Source organism: Fundulus heteroclitus, unplaced genomic scaffold (assembly GCF_011125445.2).
Source record: "Fundulus heteroclitus isolate FHET01 unplaced genomic scaffold, MU-UCD_Fhet_4.1 scaffold_219, whole genome shotgun sequence".
NCBI classification, from domain to species: Eukaryota; Metazoa; Chordata; class Actinopteri; order Cyprinodontiformes; family Fundulidae; genus Fundulus; species Fundulus heteroclitus.
The window spans coordinates 20971-38930 of NW_023396631.1; the positions used below are offsets into that span (position 1 = coordinate 20971).

General features: G+C 40.2%; 1 protein-coding gene across 1 annotated transcript in view; it reads left to right on the forward strand.

Moving 5' to 3' along the window:
* Positions 1 to 14482, forward strand: part of LOC105940123 (E3 ubiquitin-protein ligase RNF31) — a 31705-nt gene extending 17223 nt beyond the window's left edge. Inside the window, exons 15-24 of the mRNA XM_036129792.1 lie at positions 906 to 1079; positions 2299 to 2397; positions 6082 to 6171; positions 6262 to 6376; positions 9016 to 9128; positions 11007 to 11120; positions 11687 to 11735; positions 12534 to 12630; positions 13674 to 13839; positions 13931 to 14482. Of these exons, the coding sequence (XP_035985685.1) occupies positions 906 to 1079; positions 2299 to 2397; positions 6082 to 6171; positions 6262 to 6376; positions 9016 to 9128; positions 11007 to 11120; positions 11687 to 11735; positions 12534 to 12630; positions 13674 to 13839; positions 13931 to 13978 (1065 nt within the window). The 3' untranslated portion in view covers positions 13979 to 14482. The remainder of the gene's footprint in view (positions 1 to 905; positions 1080 to 2298; positions 2398 to 6081; positions 6172 to 6261; positions 6377 to 9015; positions 9129 to 11006; positions 11121 to 11686; positions 11736 to 12533; positions 12631 to 13673; positions 13840 to 13930) is intronic.
* The last annotated feature ends 3478 nt before the right edge of the window (positions 14483 to 17960 follow it).

A 17960-nucleotide genomic window follows, 5' to 3' on the forward strand; every position in this document is an offset into this window, starting at 1 on the left:
TGTATCACCGTAGTGCAGTTCATCCGTCATGATTAAAAAAAGGGGCTGATTAACGGTACACAAACATCCAGTTTAGTACGGACATCAATCTCAAAGTTTGTTCTCTGTCACAAAAAAGCAAATACATGTTTTATTTTAATGTAATTCAGCCATGAACAACAAACTTTTAACATATCTGTAAATGATTGTATTTCAGAACATTGTTGTTGAAGAGTAAAGACCTGACTGGACGTATAATTGGATTGGTTTCTATTACTATAGCCTAAGCAGTGTAGCCGATACCAGGATAGATCATAAAGCAATAAAACTGCTTAAAATTGGTCGACGTTATCATTTAGGGATTTTTAATAAGACTCTCCTGATAGCAGAGAAACAAATGTTTAAATCTCTTTGGAGCTGATTTTGTCACATAGAGAGGGACTCTCAGCCAGGTTAGGATGGTTTAGGCCTTTCCTACCATCCGTCAGCTCCAGACGTCCAACAGGGGGCGCTGTTGAGTTATTTTACTGAGGTTTTAGCAGGACTGATCTGACATTTTTTACATTTTTTAAAAGGACAAGTACCAGTGGCAGGCAATAAATGATAAAACGGACTCAATAAAAGATTTTTAGAGTGAAATCCCCAATGCTGAAATAGATTCAGTCATCTATAAAAGTCTTAGCAGGTCCGTCTTTCCAAACTGCTGCAGTGTTGCTCAGAGTGGACAGACTTGTCCCCGGGTTCTCCTATCTGTCCACAGTCTCCACTACAGATCCCCTGGTTGTTGTTGGTGCAGCAGTGAAGGGGGGGGGGGGGGGGGGGGGGGGGGTCTCTGTTTTACTGACATTCACCTTCGCTCCTCATTTGGCCCTGCGCTCCCTGCAGGGCGGCGGCTTGGAGGTAAACGGCCATCTTTTGTTTCTCAGATGCAGTCTCTGACGTCCTGCCAGTGCTCCGTCTGCCACGAGTGTTTCCGGCAGCACTTCACCATCGCCGTGCGGGACAAACACATCCGGGACATGGTGTGTCCCGCCTGCAGCGAGCCGGACATCAACGACCCCGAGCAGCTGGACAGCTACTTCTCCACGCTGGACATCCAGGTCAGAGCTCAGAACATCACCGAGAAGACGCTTTATTCATCAAACGGCTTCTGATTTTAATATATCGGGCGATAAATTTGACTTCACTGAATTGAATTGATATTTTTATTTCGAACATGCAGTAGAAAGTATATACAAATAAAACAAACAACAAAAAACAATAAAACAATGTTTGAAAACATTGGTGAGAAAACAATAAACAAGGTACCCTTCTTTCCTGAGTTAATATACTTTTATTACATGTGCGAAAAGGAGTAGGAAGAAGTAAAGCTTATGTACTCCTACCTAGGGCTGGGCGATAAATCGATTTAATCGATTAATTCAAGTTTACATTTTTTTAAGAATAAATTTTTGGAAAATCTGGATTTTATTTTTCCAAATTAATCATTGGGCTTCCGTGAAGAGATCAGCACGCAATGCTGAATATATGTTTAGGAAAATATATTGTCAAAATAGTGTAAAAGGAAACCTTTTTTTTTTTTTTACCGTAATGCGAGGCATTTTAATTTACTCATTTACTTATTTTTTTAGTGATGTGAAGTTTTTAAATTAATTTTTTTCATTTCTTTTTATGAAAAGAAAAGGAGGAAAAAAGAAATCGATTAATCGGATTTGGTAAAGTAAAATCGGAGATTGTATTTTTAAGCCATATCGCCCAGCCCTACTCCTACCCCTTTAGTTCTTTTATTTCTTCAATTTATAATATTTATAATTATGTTGCTATATATACTTCTTGAATCAAATTCCTCAAACAAATTAACCTTTTTGCTGTTAATCTAATTTATTGAGATGCGCCTGTACAAAGGAAGCATAATGAGGCACAATTGCACTAAAATGCAGGTTTATGTTTTTTTTAGTGGCTAATCTTTTAGTTATTAGTTGCTTTTATGCTGTTTTTACCCTAAAAGAGTCAAAGTGTTGCTGTTTATTGCTAATTTATCCAGATGTAGAGACAGTATGAGGGTTCATGCAGCTTCATTGTGTCACTAAAACATGTTTTTTCAGAATGGTTTGGGTTCTTGGCTGAAGATTAGTAAAATAAATCAGCATAACAGGAAACTCTGGAGGATCTCCAGGCTAAATAGAGATGCGGATGCATGAATCAGAAGTTTTAACTGGACTTTAACTGGGTCCGGTTTAAATAAACAGCAGAACCGAACCTTTAGAGCCGCAGCATGACGGGGTCTGGTTCTTGTCTGGTTCTTGTCTGGTTCTGTAGCTGCGGGACTGCCTGGAGCTGGAGGTGTACGACCTGTTCCACAAAAAGCTGACGGAGCACGCGCTCATGAAGGACCCAAAGTTCCTCTGGTGTTGTCACGTGAGTTTTCAGAATCTCTTTTTTTTTTTTTTTTATCTCTGCTGATCCGTCTGCAGAGATCTCCTCCTCCGCCCACGCTTTGCATGCTTCTCATTCTTCTGGTGTTCTGGGCCAGAGTTCAGCCGGAGTTTATTCAAAGTGTAAGGAACATAAAAAGGAAGTCTTTGTGCAGATTGTTTTGATTTTGATTTTGTTTCTATGTGGTGTCGTCTAAATTTCCAGCTGCTTATTAAGCTCCTGTGGCTCTAGTTAGAATCTCTGCAGCCAGAAGAGTATTTTGTATTAATCTGGGTTCAGTGAAACAACCTCTTTTAATAAATATCGTGCTAGCATTATTTTTATGCTAGCACATTATTTAATGCAAATTAAATAACTTAACTGAATCATTTACTGTTTAACTGGCTGAATATTTGCTAATTTATTCATGAAAAAACAAACAGATTTTAGTTTTTCCTGAAAACTGAACCTGTTGTTTGTCTGTGATTATGTTGCCAAACAGAAAGAAATAGTCTTAGTGCCCAAACCAGATATACGAGCACAGATCTCGGCTCAACTAATTTTTAAGCTACAGATTGTACACAGGTTGCTCTTTGCACGAAATTAGTTTTACCTCAGGACCACGTGTGATCTGTAGTAATTATGGAGATTATCTGTGTTTTTAATCCTGTCACCATGTCAGTGATTTGTAAAGTAAAAATCGCCCCATTTTTACAGTCTGTAAGATGCAACAATAGCGCGAGGTCTAGTTTTTGTGGCACAGTGCTTTGACAGGAGAACGGGTTCTGGTATAGAAAAAATAAGCCCAAATAAGTGACTACACATTAAAAAACGAGCCCAAAAACAGCAACTTTAGACAAAATTAGAGCCCAGAGACGCTTATAAATGTCTGTTGGCAGCACTGCTTCTGTAATACATGTGCAACAAGCAGCAGAGATAAATAATTCAGCAAACTGTAAATTTCAGCAAATGTGAGTTTTCCGTTATCCTGTGCGAATGCGCTGCATACAAAGCTGATGGAGGGGTTAATTTATTTATTACATGACGTCCGCAGGTAAAACTAATCCCATGTGAATAGGGCTTTAGAAGAAATACAGCTCAGAAACGTCTGGATTAATTTGTTGTATTTATAAGAAGAATCTTGGAGTTTCTTTGTCTAAAAGTCACAATTTTGCAAGAAGAAAATGTTAATTTTCCCTGATTAAAGGCACACACTGTTAAAAGTGTGAAGCTTTATTGTCTTTATGTGTCACCATGATGACATTTTGGATTAATTTCAGACATTTCCATGAAAAATTACAACTTGGTTCTGATGTAGGAAAGGAGACCCGATCTGCCGCTTATGCTTGGGAGAAAATTTTACCTCTAAATTTACCACTTTTGACCATTGGTGGCTTTTTTTGTTGTAAATGTCTGACTTTACATTAGTCAGTCAGTATCCTACTTTTATATATTGTAAATTTAAGCCTTTAATCATTGAACATTTTCTCATTTTGTTTGGTAAAAATTTTTCAAGTCAGAGGAAATCCTAATATTTGTTTTCTTGTACGAACGTGAAATAAAAAACTTGATGTTTTAGGAAATTACCTCGTCTGTGGCCAAATTATTACTTTTTCTTTTATCTACAATGACCCAAATAATGTCAAATTCAAACTGATTAAAATAGTTATATTTTTTCATAAGTATGAAGAAAAAATTATACAATGCTATAAAAAGTATTTCCTCCTTTTCAGATTTCTTCAGTTTTTGCTGTTTTGTCACATTTCAGATCATGAAAAACATTTAAAAATCATTGAATATCATTTATTAAGTTTGTGTAACTTTCTGCTCTTAAGTGAGGCATCATCTAGCAAAGTTTTTATATTTTAATTACTAAGTTCACTTTAGATTTTAAAATCTGTGAGACAAACAAATCAAAATAAATGTTAAATGGGGGTAAATAACATCCTAGCTGCTTCTAGCTAAGAGTCTTACATTTTAGTTTAATGTAAAATTTGTGTTACTGCTGCACAGTTTTGGTCACCAAATTATTAAAAGTGAAAAAGGCGGCTTGTTGTGTGACTCAGTGGGTAAAGCAGGCGCACCGCCTTCTGAGGAAATGGAAAAAGTTTAGATATTCCTCAAGAATCCACTCGACTCCTCCTGTTAATAAAGAAACATTTTCCATATTTACTAAAATGGCCAGTTAAAAAGCTTTGAATACCCCTACCTAATGTTCAAACGTCTTTTTATTATAATGTTTATTGTCATAACTTCTGTACATTTACATGTGTGGCTTAGTTTTTTGTAGTTTTTGCACAAAATTAACATCATTTTAATTTGATTTTGGTGAAAGAACTTGAGGAAACTGTCTTTGGACGTTCGTAGCTCTGCCTTATTTTACAGCAGGAAAAACATTTAAACATTTTAAAGAAAGTAGCAGTTTATCTAATTGAATTGGTCTTTTGATTATTTTTGCACAGTCACAGGTAATTTTACATATTTTCTTGCCACAGAATATTTAGGTCGGGGTGTGATAACTGTTATATATCAAGAGATATTTTTATCTAAAACAAGGTTCCCACTCCTGCCCACAGTTTGCAAAATCCATTTTTTTACCCCTAAAAATAAACTAAATGACAAGAAAGAAGTAGCTTTAACCTGAACTTTCAAATTAAAGCAAAAAAAAAAAAAAACTCTTTAAAATCTACGTTTTTCTGTCAAAACTTTTCGATTATTAGAAAATTATGTTACATTTTCTTATCAGAGCCACAGTCGAGGTCATTTATGCACTGCAAAAACAGATCTAAAAATAAGTAAAATGTTCATAAAGTTAGTGTATTTGTCCTTGATTGGAGCAGGTAATTAAGATGATTTGCCAATGGAATAAGATTTTTGCACTTAAAATGGGAACAACTCATCTCCATCATCTTATTTCAAGTGCAGTATATCTAATTATCTTATTTTAGGAGTTAAAATACTAATTCCATTGGCAAAAAATCTTATTTAGCTGCTCAAATCAAGGACAAATACACTAACTTTAAGAACATTTTACTTTACTCCGTTTTTGCAGTGCATAAATGACTTCGACTGTGGCTCTGTTAAGAAAATGTAACCTAATTTTCTAATAATCAAAGGTTTTAACAGAAAGTCTTAGATTTTAAAGATTTTTTTTTTGCTTTAATTTAAAAGTTCAGGTTAAAGCTACTTCTTTCTTGTCATTTAGTTTATTTTTAGGGGTACCTGCTCAAATCAAGGACAAATACACTAACTTTAAGAACATTTTGCTTATTTTTAGATCCGTTTTTGCAGTGCATAAATGACCTCGACTGTGGCTCTGTTAAGAAAATGTAACATAATTTTCTAATAATCAAAGGTTTTAACAGAAAGTCTTAGATTTTAAAGATTTTTTTTTTGCTTTAATTTAAAAGTTCAGGTTAAAGCTACTTCTTTCTTGTCATTTAGTTTATTTTTAGGGGTACCTGCTCAAATCAAGGACAAATACACTAACTTTAAGAACATTTTACCTATTTTTAGATCCGTTTTTGCAGTGTGGTGATTTTTCTGCGTCTGCTGTATCCCAACCCTTTGAAATTCCTCCTTAAATCTTCTAATCTGAGGCGGTTATTCGCTGAAAACATGCCTAAAGCGCTGATTTATCATCCCAACCAAAGAGCCGTTTCCTCCTTTTCTCCTCCCTCTGTCCAGTGCACCTCCGGCTTTATCAACGATGGAAACCAGCTGAAGGTCACCTGCCCGTCGTGCCGCAAGAGTTTCTGCGCTCAGTGCAAGAAGCCGGTGAGTAAAAGAAGCCGCTCGGCGTAAATGTCCCCCCCCCCCCCCCCCCCCCCCCCTCCGCCCCGCTTAGCGGCTGTGTCTCTGTCGCAGTGGGAGCCTCAGCATCAGGACGTGTCCTGCGAGCAGTTCCAGCTGTGGAAGAGGGAGAACGACCCGGAGTACCAGAGGCAGGGCCTGGCCGGTTATCTGAGGGACAACGGCATCAGTAAGTTACAACCACAGGTTTCACTTCAGGGTTTCTGCTCCTCCTCGGTTAGCCTCAACCGCATCGATGGAGTTCATCGACCAGCAGCTGAACGCGGCTTTCTACCAAAAAAACCTGACCTGAAACTTGGTTCTGCCTGGTCGGGTCACCAGAAAAGTGAAGTTTTCTCACCACATTAGAAATAATAACAGGAAATGTAGCACAAATACTGGATGCTGGATAATAAAGCTTCCCTATAAACACAGAAAATGTGTCCAGTGAGAAACGATACTACTAAAACTAGAGAGGTGTTTAAGTTTCCAAGCGTAGGTAATTAACCCTGCAGGGTTTATAAATTCGCTGTTGTTAAAATGGTGTATTTTATTCTTTTATGACGTTTATAAAGGTCACAGCTGCAGCAATTTAAGCTTCACACTGCAAAAAGAGAACTAAAAATGAGTAAAGTTTTCTTGAAATTAATGTATTTGCCCTTGATTTGAGCAGGTAAATAAGATTATTTGCCAATGGAATGAGTGTGTTTACCCCTAAAATAAGATAATTAGATATATTGCACTTGAAATAAGATGATGGAGATGAATTGTTCCTATTTTAAGTGCAAAACTCTTATTCCATTGGCAAATAGTCCTATTTACCTGCTCAAATCAAGAAAAAAATGCTAATTTTTAGGTCTATTTTTGCAGTGCAGGAAAGCTTTAAAAATTAAAATCAGACAGTGAACCACCTTAAAGAGAGTTTGATTTTTGTGCGCTTCCGATTTTATTGTACGGTCCCTTGCAAAAGTCTTCATCCCCCTCGTACGTATTCACATGTGAAGAGTCTGTCACATGGTGGTTTTATTGGGACTGTATGTGATTCACCAGTGCATAGTGGCACAGAACCATGAGGTGAAACCATGAAACTGTAAAGTTTTGCATGAATTTGTATTTGCCCACCTTTAGTCTGATACTCCTAATTGAGATTTAGGGTAAAAACAAGTGGAAAAGCTCAGTAATGCTGCAGATTGTTGTTGCTGTTGGCCTCTGCTGCCAGATGTGCTTAGAAACCATAAATGTTTGAGGCTGCAGAAGCTTCACATTAACCTGCTGAGGTTCAGGAATAGGAGACAGGTTATATATGTGAAGGGAAAAAAAAAAAAAAGAAAAAAAAATATATATGTGAACGCTGTGCGGACTCTTTAGCACGGCGGTGGCAGCGTCATGCTGAGGGGCCGTTTTGCCCGTCTGTGGTGGATTTCACACAGTGGAGAGGATGACGACGATGAAGGAGCAATTCCTCACCTGGGAGCTGCAGCTTGATCCTCCACTTCCAGGGAGAGGGGGCTTTGTGGTTAGAGAGTAAGGGTGCCAGGTTCAAATCCCACAGACTGCCACTCTGGGTCCCTGAGCAAGACCGTCAGCCCCAGAATGATCCCCACCGCCGCCTGAGGGACGGGTTAAATGCAGAGAACATGTTTCTGTGGCATGTAAGCTGCAATGATAAATAAAGAGGATTATTATTATCAGTGAGAATGATATACAGCATTCTCACTTATTGTTTTCCTGTTTTTCTTTATTATTGTTATTCCGTCGGCGTCTAACTACTCCCGCATACTTCAACCGATTTCAACAATTTTGGTATCAAAACGTTCGGCTCGTTCCCGGCATGCCTGCTATATCTCATGAATATGCTAACTTTTACACTTTTTAAAATATTTCACTTTTTGTGCGATTTTTTTTTTTGGCTGTTTCCATTGAAATCAATGCAAATTGATACAAATTTCTTCACATTCTTCCAATTCGTTCAATTCTTCCAATTCTTCTAATTGTTCTAATTCTTCAAATTTTAAATTTTTTGAAATTTTTTCAAATTCTTCAACTTCTTCAAAATTTTCACATTCCTTCACATTCTTTCACATTCTTCAAAGTCCTTCAAATTTTTCAAATTCCTTCAAATTTTTCAAATTCTTCACATTCTTCTATTTCTTCTAATTAAATTTTTTTTTCAAATTCTTCAATTTTTTAAAATTCGTCAAATCTGATTTCAATGTTTTTAAGCAATTTTTTTCTCTCCTGCATGGATCTTCTGCATCTTCTGCTCAAATCATTTTGCCGATTAGCATTCTCACTCGCTGTTACGCAGGAACAGCTTTTTCTAGTTGTTATTATTATTATTATTATTATTATTATTATTATTATTATTATTATTATTATTATCCAGACAGAACTGGTCCTGCAGCTTGTTGATGTGGTTTAGGCTCGACCTGCTAACGGACATTTACCCAGAAATTAGTCGGGCTTCGTCTGTGTGTCCATATATGGGGCTGCTTGTATGTGGATTACAGGAAATCTACGATAAATGAGACGTTTTCAGGAGGAAATCTACAATAAATGAGCCGTTTTCAGGCAGTGAAACGTGTAAAAGCTGCAGGACGGCGGTCCTAAGGAGGCCGTATGAGGATAAATGTTGGGAAACTCACAGACGGATAATGTCATTTAAATGTTTACGTAACGTCTAGTTAAAAGCTCGTCATTTCCTTGATTAAAGCTCTGTGTGGTCACGTTTCCTCCTCCTGTCTGACTGACTGTTTCTCTCTCTCTCTGTCTGTCTGTCTGTCTCTCCCTGTCTGTCTCTCTCTCTGTCTCTCTCTCTGTCTGTCCCAGCCTGTCCTGAGTGTAAGTTCCAGTACGCTCTGACCAAAGGCGGCTGCATGCACTTCACCTGCTCCCAGTGCCGCCACCAGTTCTGCAGCGGCTGCAACAACCCGTACTACAAGGTGACTTCCTGCTACGCTCCACAGGGGGAGGAGCCATCAGCTAACCTTTAACCTTTAACCTGATCTGATGCAGTCCACAGATCTTCATGATGGTGTTGTGTGTGAGGGATCATGGCGTCCTTCCTCACTTTAGGTTCCTGACAGGAAACTTGTTCATCCCTGGAGCTAAAAAACACTTAAATACATCTGAGAATGTCTGAGAATAAAGAAACTAGATTCACCAGCTGGACAAATATACCCTCCATCCATCCTAGTGTCCTTCCTTCTTTTTTTCCTCCCTCCCTTCTAGTGTCCTTCCTTCCTTTTCCTGCCTTCCTCCTAGTGTTCTTCCTTCTTTCCTCTCTCCTTCCATCCTAGTGTCCTTTCTTTCCTCCCTCCCTGCCTCCTAGTGTCCTTCCTTCTTTCCTTCCTCCCTCCCTCCTAGTGTCCTTCCTTCTTTCCTCCCTCCCTTCCTCCCTCCCTGCCTCCTAGTGTCCTTCCTTCTTTCCTTCCTCCCTCCCTTCTAGTGTCCTTCCTTCTTTCCTTCCTCCCTCCCTTCTAGTGTCCTTCCTTCCTTTTCCTGCCTTCCTCCTAGTGTCCTTCCTTCTTTCCTCCCTCCCTTCCTCCCTCCCTGCCTCCTAGTGTCCTTCCTTCTTTCCTTCCTCCCTCCCTTCTAGTGTCCTTCCTTCCTTCCTTTCCTGCCTCCCCCCTAGTGTCCTTCCTTCTTTCCTCTCTCCTTCCATACTATTGTTCTTCCTTCTTTCCTCCCTCCTTCCATCCTCGTGTCCTTTCTTCCTTTCCTCCCTCCATACTAGTGTCCTCACTCCCTCCATCCCAGTGTCCTTCTTTTTTTCCCTCCCTTCCCTCCCTAGTGTCTTCCTTTCCTGCTAGTGTCCCTCCTTTCCTCTCTTCTAGTGTCCTTCCTTCCTTTCCTGTCTCCCTCTTAGTGTCCTTCCTTCTTTCCTCCCTCCTTCCATCCTCGTGTCCTTCCTTCTTTCCTCTCTACTTCCAACCTTGTGTCCTTTCTTCTTTCCTCCTTCCTTCCATCCTTGTGTCCTTCCTCCTTTCCTCTCTACTTCCATCCTAGTGTCCTTTCTTCCTTTCCTCCCTCCATCCTAGTGTCCTTTTCCTCCCTCCCTCCCTCCCTTCTAGTGTCCTTCATTCCTTCCTTTCCTGCCTCCCCCCTAGTGTCCTTCCTTCTTTCCTCCCTCCTTCCATCCTCGTGTCCTTTCTTCCTTTCCTCCCTCCATACTAGTGTCCTCACTCCCTCCATCCCAGTGTCCTTCTTTTTTTCCCTCCCTCCCTCCCTTCCTCCCTCCCTTCCCTCCCTAGTGTCTTCCTTTCCTCCTTTCCTGCTAGTGTCCCTCCTTTCCTCTCTTCTAGTGTCCTTCCTTCCTTTCCTGTCTCCCTCTTAGTGTCCTTCCTTCTTTCCTCTCTCCTTCCATACTATTGTTCTTCCTTCTTTCCTCCCTCCATCAATCCTCGTGTCCTTCCTTCTTTCCTCTCTCCTGCCATCCTCGTGCCCTCCATCCTTGTGTCCTTCCCTGCATCCTCATGTCCTCCCTTCCTCCTAGTGTCCTTCCTTTCCTCCCTTCTAGTGTCCTTCCTTCTTTCCTCTCTCCCTCCATCCTAGTGTCCTTCCTTCATTCTTTCCTCCCTCCCTCCATCCTCGTGTCCTTCCTTCGTTCCTCTCTCCTTATATCCTAGTGTCCTTCCTCCCTCCCTCCCTCCTAGTGTCCTTCCTTCTTTCCTCCCTCCCTCCCTCCCTCCTAGTGTCCTTCCATCCTTCCCTCCCTCCTGAATCTATCTGCAGCTCACAGTAAACTGTGTGAGTCAGTTGGGTCAGAAGGAGCTTGTCTCCTACTGGATGCCTCCTAACCTCCTCGTTTCCTCCTGCAGACTGAGTGTAAGGTTCCTCGGTGCAAATTCTCCGGCCTCCACGCCCATCACCCCAGAGACTGCCTCTTCTACCTGCGGGACTGGGACGCAGATCAGCTGCAAGCCCTGCTGCAGGTAAGCCCTGCTTCCTGCTTCCTGCTTCCTGCTTCCTTCCTCGGCTGCTCCGGTGTGGAAGGAGAGACGCTGGAAAAGTCTTCACAGCCCTGTCCCTTATAATGTGTCCCTCTGACCCACGTCCTGCAAAATGTAACGGTTGACGGTTCGTTGTTTGAAGCCCAGAAGTAGCAGACATTTGTCACTGATTTTTATGGTGAAACTTCTAATGTATTTATTTTTAATGTGTTTTTTTTTTTTTTGGCCTAACAAAGAGCAAGAATCTAGGAAAGTGTGTAATAATAATATGAAATGTGGACTAATGGGAAAACTAACAACTCTGGGGACTTTTTTGTCAGGAAGTGAGAATGGTTAAAAAGCTTTGATGGAGCCACTTTGACCAGCTGTGGTCTGGGAAAAAACTTACTATAAAACAATAGAACAATAGATGATCACAAAGTTAGGGCTGAAAAATGTTAACATTCAGCTCAGGAAGTATTTGAAAAACAGTTAAAGTTGACTTTGTGTTGATCAAAAAATTTAATTTCCCCCTGATAAAGTTTTTTTTATTTCATGTGTTCCCTCAGAGGGGCGGTGTGGCCTTCAACACGGATCCTTCCAACGAAACCCAGAACGGTGAGGCCTTTTGAGCTGTGGGCTTGCTACTGTGAAACTTTTAAGACTAAGCTGAAAACTTTCCTTTTTGACAAAGCTTCTAGTTAGAGTGTCTTAAGTTACCCTGAGCTATCTCTATAGTTATGCTGCTATAGGCTTAGGCTGCTGGAGGACATCAGGGTCTATTTTTCTCACTCTGCTGATTTCTCCTGCTGCTCTCCAATTTACATTGTTGTTATTTCAACTTTTAAGTTTTGGTTCTCTGTAATTTTTCTCTTCATAGAAGGTGCGCCTGGTCTGGCGTTCTGTTAGCTGTGACATCATCAGGGGAGGCAGATCATCCTCTATTACCATCTAACATAGAAAGTACTCCTGGGTAAATGTGAGCTTCTATGCTTTCTGTGTCTCTGCTCTGTCTTCTCTAAGCCCCAGTCAGTCGAGGCAGATGAGCGTTCACACTGAGCCTGGTTCTGGTTCTGCTGGAGGTTCTCCTCCCTGTTAAAGGGGAGTTTTCCTCTCCACTGTCGCTTCATGCATGCTCAGTATGAGGGATTGCTGCAAAGCCATCAACAATGCAGACGACTGTCCACTGTGGCTCTACGCTCTTTCAGGAGGAGTGAATGCTGCTTGGAGAGACTTGATGCAACCTGCTGGGTTTCCTTAGAGAGGAAACTTTCTCACCAACCTGGAGGATCTGATGGAGTCTGACTTTAGAAAGAGCCTTGAGATGATGTGTTGCTAATTGGTGCTATATAAATAAAATAGAACTGAAAATACTTTCAGACTTTCCTACCTTAACGGTGTCTTCCTGTGACGCAGACGCCTGCGGCGTGATGGAGCAGAAGGACGAAGGCGGCCAGCAGACCGATTCGCCGTGTGGCGTCCAGACTCAGCCGGGTCAGGCTGGTCTCTGCATGTGAGTCAGCAGCAGCTTCACAGGGTTCCCACGGGTCCTTGAAATCCTTGAAAGTTTGTAAATCTGAAAAAATTAAATTCAAGTCCCTTGAAAGTTCTTGAGAACAGCCAAAAAAAACACCTTGTCCTTGAAAGACCTTGAATTTTTTTGTGGGGTTGAAAGTTCACACGGATGACGACTCGTGTGTCATTATTTTACTACCACACGATCTTTTAAAATTATGTTGATTCCGCAGACTTTTAATTTGCAAAAGTACGTTCGCTCTTCTTCGTTAGTTGGTAGGCTACGGTTTAGGCCTACGTGCGTCCAATAGGTTACATTTACGCAGTGTTACCAACTCAGCGACTTTGTCGCTATATTTAGCGACTTTTTAGAGTCAAAGTCAAAAACTAGCTTAATCAAAGATGAAAGTAAGTGAAACAAATTGATATAATTCTGAACATCTCAATGCTGCACTTTTTTTCCATAAAATTCCATGAAACGGTAGGCTAATGTACATCTTATATGTAATGTAGTATGGCATAGCCATGTACTGTGGATATAAATGTAGGCTATGAATATGATCAATATCAATGTAGGCTATAAATTAAGTCCACTTTCTTGCATTGCTTCTGACCCAACAACTTCTATGCTGTTTAGTCTTTTATTGAATTTGCATTGTATTAAAATATGATAACCTATTCAGCGGTCACAGTAGGTAAATGCCGCCACGTGTGGTCCTTGAATTTGAGGAAATTGGTCCTGGAAAGTCCTTGAAAGGTCCTTGAATTTGATGTTCACCAAGGTGTGGGAACCCTGGCTTCAATATCTGGTTTTCTTACATCGTAGCGCCCAGCTGGTAAAATCCGTGTGTTTAAAGTCTTATGATCCGTATCTTCTGTGTTGGATCTGCTTCCTGCTGAGGCCTGCAGCAGGTTTCATAGCTTCCCTTTGTTCTCTGGATGGTTTCTGGTTGTTTATCTGAGCGCTGAGGTTCCTAGATGAGAAGAAGAAACCTTCTCAGACTGCGCTTTGTGTCTTTATTTATTTTTTTGTTCCTGCAGGAAACACTACAAGGAGTACCTGGTGAGTCTGATAAACGACAACTGTCTGGACCCGGCGGTCCTCTACAAAACCCAGGAGCTGGTTACGGCCTGCGAAAGGCACCAGCTGGACGCGACGAGGACAGACGGGGAGGACGACAACGTTTACAATGCTCGCCTGCTGAAGGTGGGAGGAAGCTCACCCTTTTTTTTTTTTTTTATTTAACCTTGGAGGCTCGCCGCCAAACTGTGGTTAACGCTCCGTTTCCTCTTTACAGAAACTGATGGAGGTTCCTCTGGGAGAAAAAGTTCCTCGAAACAAATAAACCGAAACCTGAGATCAGGAAATCCTTTCTGTGAAACCAGATTGATATTGAATCTCCGCTGTTCTCTGAATGTTCTCCTGCGGTTTTAATTCTTATATGAGGACAAACTGTCTTTCTCTCTAGAACCAATCATCTGTCATGGCTAATATGATCACAGCAGGATTTGTTTTTTGTTTTTTTTGGGGTAAAGAACAATCTATCTTGAGTTTTTCTGCACATTTTATCTTGTTTTTGGTGCCTTAAATGGATTCAGTTCTGAGCTTTTAAACATTCAAAGGAAGTAATTCACTGCATTATTAATATTCTGCAGGATTCTCACCCTTTGACTTTTTGCACTTGAATAAAGAAGCTACATGTAGAGAGATACAAGTGAAATTATGTTATAATGCTTAGATTCTGGGGAAGATGTCAAACTTTTCTTCTTTTTTGGTGCTCATGTGTTTAAGTCGGATTTAAAACCAGACCAATAAATGATTTAAATAAAAACGTGGTTATTCAAATGTTTACTTCTTGCTTGTTTCTAAATCATTATAATGAACAGTCTTCAGACTTTTCATTATAAAACTACAAACTTTAATGTGTTCAAAGTCATAACGTTAAAGTCATAATACTGAAGTATTATTAAAATTAGGTTTACTGTTCATTAAAAATCTGAAAAGTGTGGCATGTGCTTATATTTCACCTCCCTAAGTTGAAGGTCTGTTGGTGTTTCTTTCTTCCAGCTCCCTTCTCACGACTCACAGCCTCCCTTTCCTTTATATATTTAAAAAACTTACCTTTTTATGTCTGCATGCTGAGATCGTTGTAACCAGAATCTCATTCTTTGATTGTTGCCATTAAAGATGATTTTGATTCTGCATTTTTAGACGAAAACTGTGGGTCATTGTTCTGTGGGAAACGTCTCCAGCTTAGTCTGATTGGATGTAGATCGACCACCAGCATCAAGTCTTTACCTTAGACCCTCAATCAGTGTTGTAGGACTCGAGTCCGAGACTCGAACTCGAGTCCGAGTCTTTAGCTAAATTTAGAGACTCGTGACTTGACTTGGACTTGAGCACTGATGACTCGAACTTGGACTCGGACTCCTACATTCAGATCATTCTGACTCGGAAATTGAGAAAAAGACTCGACTTTTTTTTCATATCATTAGGCTATAATTTTAATATGTCATTAGAATATTATTTGGTGTATGATTTTAATATCTAAATTATTAGTGCAATGTGGTGGAGTGTGGATTTTTTTTTTAGTTTAAAAACATGTAGGCTATACTTTAGTGCGGAACTTGGACTCGACTTGATCAATAGTGACTCCACTCAGATTTTTTTTTTTAATGACTTGGACTTGACTCGGAGTTGAACACTGGAGACTCGAACCTGGACTCAGACTCGAGGCATAGTGACTTGACTACAACACTGCCCTCAATAACATTTATGGTCCAGAGCGACTGATGAGACGCTTTGATCTAAACCTTCCCATCCTACCTCCGGTCCTCCTGCTGGGAGGTGAACCTCCACCTGTCTCAGGTCTCCTTCAACCTCTAACAGGTTCTTCTTTAGCTCCGCCCACTCAATCCCACCAGCTTCCATGCAGCTGCTCAGGAGGATAAATCCCCCCTCAGCATGATGCTGCCACTGCCGTGTTTTGATTGGAGGCCAATAAGCTGAAATGTGTGTCATCCTCCCAGATGACCGACTTCCACATGTTTGCTGTGTTCCTCACATGAGTTTTGGAGAACTGCAAACCGGACTTCCTTCTAGCGTTCTGCTATCTGCTCTTGGACAAAGGCCAGATTTGGGAACTGCATGGCTAATGGTTGTCCATTTAGCAGATTCTCCCACCTCAGCTACGAACATCTGCATCTCCTCCAGAGTTGCACTGCAAAAACTCAATTAAAAATAAGTAAAATTTTCTTGAAATTGGTGTATTTGTCCTTAATTTGAGCAGGTAAATAAGATGATTTGCCAATGGAATGAGTATTTTTACACCTAAAATAAGATAATTAGATAAACTGCACTAGAAATAAGATGATGGAGATGAGTTGTTCCTATTTTAAGCGCAAAAATCCTATTCCATTGGCAGATTATTTAAATTTGCTGCTCAAATCAAGGATGAATTCACTAATTTCAAGAAAACTTTACTTATCTTTAGTCATGTTTTTGCAGTGTGGTATGCTCTGCCTGACTGCTTCTCTGATTTAATGATGTCCATGTTTTTGGTATGTCTGGTCCATCCTGTCCATGTTCAGACGACTGATTGATGAGAGCTCTGGGAGATATTATCGGTTTAGAACCTCACCCTGCTTTAAACCGAACCAGAACTTCCTCCCTGACCCGTCTGCTGGGTTCCTGGCTCTTCATGATGCTGGTTGTCCTCTAATCTACAGCTGCCTTTATACTGAATGTGAATTACAAACAGCGGTTTACCTATTAGGTGAACTCTGAACGCAAATGTTGCACAAGGTTTTTATTTATTTATTTATTTTTTGCCACTATTACTCTCTACTTTGTGTTCTATCACATAAAATGACAAAATAAACATTAAAATGCGTGGTTGTACCGAGGCAAAATGTGTCAAAGTTCAACTCGTACTTTTTACAAGGCCTTGCTCTGACAGATTTTACGCTAGATAGTGACTGAAAACAATGGTGTGTTTCAGATTTGGTGTAATTGACTGTTGTTCAGCCAGACCACAGTGCATTCAGGGCCAGACGGTTTTCCCACCCCCTGCATTTCTCCCAGATGATGCAGCACTTCTTGGGAAGAGCTGTGGCTTTTGCCGGCATCCTCCTGCTGGTTGGGAGACTAAACAAAGAAATCCACTCAGAGACGGACTGAAAACCAGGAGATTCTTTTTTTTTTTTTTGCTGTAACATGTTTCTTAAATGTTATATTTCACAAAACTATTTCATATTTTGTTGTGTACAGAGATTAATCCTAAATCTTTGGGAAGAGTCATCAGCTCTGTAGATTTAGGTGGAGTCACATCAGCCCAGCACCTCAGGCTGCTTATTACAGGCATGTTTATATATGTTGAAATCATTGTCTTTGTGTGTCAGTAATAGTTACCTCAGAGAGAAAAAGGAATGGGTTTACACGCAGGGAAATGTTGCAGAAACGTTTTTTTTCTGGATTATCAAAAAAAGAAGCTTGCTTAACATTGACATCAGGTGGGAGTAGCTGCATTGAAAGCCATGTATATCCAGGAAAACATCCAGAACAATAGATGTCCTGCAGGACGTACAGGAAGAAGTGCAATTCTTCTGATTGGGACATCTGGGGAAGAAAGAATGAGAGTTTCCCTGACTTCTGTGTGGAGGCAGCAGTAAAGTTAGCCCCGGAGAACCAAGATGCACAAAACCTCTTAAATGTTTTATTTGTTTATTTTTGACAATAGACATACCATAAAAATGAATATACACTTAGATAGAACTCCCCTTGTTACCTGTGTAACATGTTTTCTACATACAAAACTCCGGATCTCCTTTGTCCCTAAAGGATCTGTCTTTGGTTCATGTTACAATTTATATTAGTGATCTTCCTTCTGTCGTCCTTACGGTGATATTAAAATGATTGCAGATTATACTGTAAGTTACATACATAGAAACACATAGTGACACTGATGTTACAAAAACAACAACAGGTGGTTAGAGCAGCGCTGCTTGCAACTGATAAAGATCAGAGGCTGTGCTCAGTTCATGAGAAGTAGGTGGAAATACAAAAACAACAAAGTGATCCACTTCAAGCATCAAGATGACAACAATAGATCCTTATCAGCCAGTTTTTGTTTTCATAGGACACTCAAATATATGCATATGATACATGGTACCCATATGGCACAAGTTGTTAATATACAAATAAAATGATTTATATTATAGCATTGGTAGATCAGAGTTGCTGGCAACTTGCAGCTAAACAAAGAGCAGAGGGTGTGGTCAGTTCTCCAAAAACAAGCTGTGTTCAACTTCATGCACCAAGAAGACAAG